Source organism: Eimeria acervulina, genomic scaffold (assembly GCF_000499425.1).
Source record: "Eimeria acervulina Houghton genomic scaffold, Eah_scaff182, whole genome shotgun sequence".
Lineage (NCBI taxonomy): Eukaryota > Apicomplexa > Conoidasida > Eucoccidiorida > Eimeriidae > Eimeria > Eimeria acervulina.
Window position 1 is genome coordinate 42,183 of NW_013550108.1, and position 4,709 is coordinate 46,891.

Below are 4,709 nucleotides of genomic sequence, written 5' to 3' on the forward strand. Positions count from 1 at the left end.
AGGTGTTGTATACTTATCTACTTGTATTTTGCTCTTTTCTATTTGTATATTTATGTCGACACCTATATGCATGTGCACTTGCGCGTCCTGCGTTCTAATAGGAATGATTCCGAGTAATTAATTAGTTAATCAGTCAATCTATTTGCAATTGTCTTTCTTCTATTTTCTGTCTACAGAAAATGAGAAATCGGCTTCGCTGGCGCTGGCAATTGGAGAAGTAGGAACAGCCAAAGGAAAAAAAAACAAAACCAAGAAAGCAGTAGTTGAAGCAAGCGAAAACAAAGGAGGACAACCCGAAAGAAATAACGATAATTAAAAGCCGAAGCAAACACAGACAAACAGAGAACAACAAACGAAAACAACAAGCAAGAGCACGCGAAGAAAAACACGAAGAAAATAACACACAACCGAAGCCACCAGGCCAACAAGAGGGAATTCATTAACGCATGCTAATAAATACCTATATATAAGTACAAATCATATATCTGTACATATGCATATATATATATATATATATGTGTATATGTATATACCGAAATATATGATTTTATGTATGTGTTTATACGTATCGTCGAGGTGCTGCCTCACTGGGTTTGAGCCCCAAACCAGTAAAATGAATGGATGAATAGATATATAATAAATAAATATATATATATATATATATATGTATATATTTATTCACCTTTACCTGTTTTGTTTTTCTGCAGATTTTTAATTTTTTTGTCTTTGAATTGATTTATGCCATTGATAATAAAGACAAAATACCTCTCCAACACTTTTTGCTAACTTCTTTTTTCTCAAATCGCAACATGCGGCCCTGGGCTACCTTTTACTCGCTTTCAGTACTGAGGAATTCCACTCGCAGTTTACTGTCATATTCGTACTAGTCGCTAGAAAAAAATTCGAAAGAGCTGAAATCAATATGCATACATTCAAATATATATGCATATATACATGCATACATCATATATATATACATATGCACGAATATGTAGGTATATATATATATAGTCCAGGGCAGCGTTCATCTATATATATATATATATTTATATAGTGCAGAGCAGCATTCCTTCGAAGATGTAGATTCTTTCGCGCCCCCTTTTATCTGTTTATCTGACAGCTTCTGAAGCGCATTCAGTTTTGTACAATTCAGAGGATAATTCGTCTCTGCATTTGTTTGAATGCTGAAGTGATTTAATGCGTATAAACAGCACTCCCCGCACTACTGATCTGGTATCCACGAACTGCTGTGAAGAAGAATAAATACAGTCAGCGTAATTAATACTCAAAAGGCCGAAATTAAGTCTAAAAAACGTCAAATTATAATTAAAACGATGAAATGCGTAAGATAAATTCGTAAAGGGGTGCGTTGTTTGAATTTATGTGGAAATTTCTGAGTTTGTTTGAATCCTCTAGACTGAATTTCCTAACCAGTGCTGGGTACAAGGAGGAGGTTTTTAGAGTTTGTTTGAGTCATTTTGATCGAATTTCTTAAGCGTTTTCGGGTCTATGAAGAATTTTTGCGCCTTTTCCTTTAATTCATTTCGTCTTTCTATCGTTTCCTGTCGCGTCTTATGCCACTCTGCAATGTCGACGCCTTTAGGGAAAGCACGAACTCCTTGCTGAGGAATGCCGGTGCCTGCGGCGCAAAACGCGGCTATTAGCCGCTTTAAATTATTTTAAATAGCTAAATAGCGTAAACAAACAAATAAATAACTTAACATGGGATTCATTCATTAACAAATTTTAGACCAACTGCACAGCGAAGCGCACAGAACACAGACACAAAAAGGGAAGAAAGAAAAAACAAGTATGTGCCTACCTTCTGGCTGTACAGTGATTTCTGCAGGAGTATCGTCAACGTAATATTCAACATTTGCGTTTTTTAATATAAACTCGTAAACCGCAGCAGCCTGAGCCTTCTTGTAGAGCTGCTTCGAAACCATCTCTGGCGCTTCCTCGTTTGTCTGAATTCAGAGAATAAAAAGGCATTTCAATCGTTTTATTTAAAACAAAATATTGCAGAAAAAAACAAAAACGACGCTAAAAAAGATGCAGGCCCATTACAGACAGTGACAATCGCCTAATCGAGGTTCTTGCAAGTGCCACTGCGACGCATCAATAATGAATAATAGTAGATATTATGAAAATATTGTTATTAATTAATTTAAACAATGGATGGCTACAGGGCCCGATGAAGTGAATCAACAAGCCTTAAGCTTCCTTTTGTTTGCTTTTGGTTTATACCTGCAGCATCGCCTTCGCCAGATCTCGTTGGAGTTTTATTTCGTCTACTTTCAAATTTTCTTTCTGGAAAACTGCCTGAGGGGGAGGGAAATGGCATAAACAATGAGATGCATTTATTGCGATTTAACGGGTTTATACACTTAAAACACAACTGTTTCCCCATGAACAAACTGCAAGCGAAGGCAGGATGAGGCTTCAGAAGCGTTTAATAAAATAAATATACGAAACAGGTATTTGTTTGTTTTATTTGTCACTAATTAAACACAATAAACGAGCAGAAATAAAAATGCATGCAAACAGCAATGCGCGACAACAAGTAGACTAATCCATCAACAAACCTGAATAGCGAAAGCCGTCCTCAGAATATTTTCAATTCCTTTCCTATTTTCTTCTTTCCACTTAATAAATTCTTCTTTATTCCTGGTCTTTTTATCCTTTTCTCCCTGAAATTCCCTCGCCCTCACCTGCTGCCGCCATGTAGCTTCCGCTTGCGTCTCGAATAGAGATTCTACAAACAAACAGCAGAAGAAATGCAAAAAAATAAAGACAATAGAGCTCAAACTAGAGCGGGGGTTCTCCTTCCACTGAAACGTTTCCACTGAATTATTCTCGAAAAACTAAAAAAGAATCCTGCATGCGGAGTATTCAAAACAAAGAAATTGATTGAAATGTTAATATTCTTCTTGTGCCGTTTCAGCTGCCACTCCGTCGAAACACAAAAAAAGGAAAGACAAATTACAAGAAAAAGATATAATATATATATATATATATTATACGCTGTATTGGTATATTATAATGTACACAGAAGCCGCGGCATATACAAACAAACGTCTTCAACAGCATCCAGAAGCTACTGCCACGTAGGCCACGTAAATAAATAAATGAAACCTTTAAATATAAAAACCATTTTAAAAGAGGAGAAAAAACAAAGCCCCTCAAATAGACAGACTAGTGGAACCCATCAGAGAAAAATAAATAAATGAATAAAACCCTCAAACAAATATACAAGTGAGTCAAGTCTGCAACAGAAAATAATAATAAAAAAGCCCTCTGGCCTAAATCAATAAACCCTAATAATGATAATAATAATGATAACAATGATAATGATAATTAAAAAAAATAATAATAGCAATAATAATAATAGCAATAATAATAATGATAAAGGCATAAGCACCAATCGTAAGCAATCAAACCCCTTATACAAGTGCAAAAAACATCAATAAAAACCCTCGCAACTCTCACCCGGAATTTCCACTTGTGTAATTTCATCTAACGCCTGAGCCGCAGCCCCTAATGCATGTTTTGATGCTGAGTTTTCTGCTATTTCTTCTTCAGCTGCCTCGACAGCCTTAAGGAGTTCTTCTCGCGTCATTTGGCACTTCGACTTGAAAAATGCATCTGGAAAATAAAAAAAGAACTAACATGTTTAAAATCCGACACCCCACTCGCTATTCTTCACATGATAATATATGTATACTCATATGCATATATATATGTATATGTACATGCATATATATATATATATATATATACTTATGTATACTTGTAGATTTATATATATTCATGAACATATGTACATCCATTTCATATATATATATATATATATATATATAGCTATATACATATATATATGTGCATATCTAAGTTAGTACACAACTACATACAGATAGCTAAACAAAGATAAATATACTTTAAACGCTGCATGCAAACAAAACAACAGAAGAAAGAACGACAGCACCACAGGTGCAGGAAGAAAAAAAAAGACAGCAGAAAAATCCCAAAGCCATAAAATAAACAACTATAAAAATATGCAACGAATAAAGCTAAACAAACAAATTAAAACAGAATAAAAATGAAGCAAACAAAACAAAACAAACAAAAATAAGAAAAATTGAAGCGTGCACCCAACCCCCTCTTCTTCCTTCTCTATCACTACACCGTTTATATATATCCGTTTATATATATCGAGAGATATAATAATTAATTATTTTAAATAATTAGAAAAGAAACGGTATTAGCAATTTAATAAAAGCATCAAATGCAAATTATTTTTAAAAATAATAAATATATGTGCTCAAATTGCTACTATAAACACAAATAATATTTAACATAATCAAGACAAATCCATTCATAGAAACAAAACATCAAAACTTAAATAAAGATTATTTTGTTCAAATGAGAGAAGCATATTAAATATAACAAAAATAAAACTATTTTAATTAAAATGCATGTAAAAGAGTTTCAAATAAAATAAAAGTACTTGCACTCAAGAAAAGATATAAATATTTTCACAGGAAAATGCATTTAGTTAAAACAAAAGTATTGCAATAAAAACAAATATACAGTTAATTTTAATCGGGATAATAATAATAATAATAACAACAATAATTTAAAAAGAATAAAGACATAGATACTTTTCTTTACTTAGAAGCATATATATATATATATATATATATATATAT

General features: G+C 32.9%; 1 protein-coding gene across 1 annotated transcript; it reads right to left on the minus strand.

Moving 5' to 3' along the window:
- Positions 1-1,457: 1,457 nt before the first annotated feature.
- Positions 1,458-3,619, minus strand: EAH_00023700 (hypothetical protein, conserved; the record flags this gene model as incomplete). Its single annotated transcript, XM_013396823.1, has 5 exons — positions 1,458-1,639; positions 1,823-1,967; positions 2,248-2,322; positions 2,586-2,755; positions 3,490-3,619. The coding sequence occupies 5 exons, from the start codon at positions 3,617-3,619 to the stop codon at positions 1,458-1,460; spliced, it is 702 nt and encodes a 233-aa protein (XP_013252277.1).
- Positions 3,620-4,709: the final 1,090 nt, after the last annotated feature.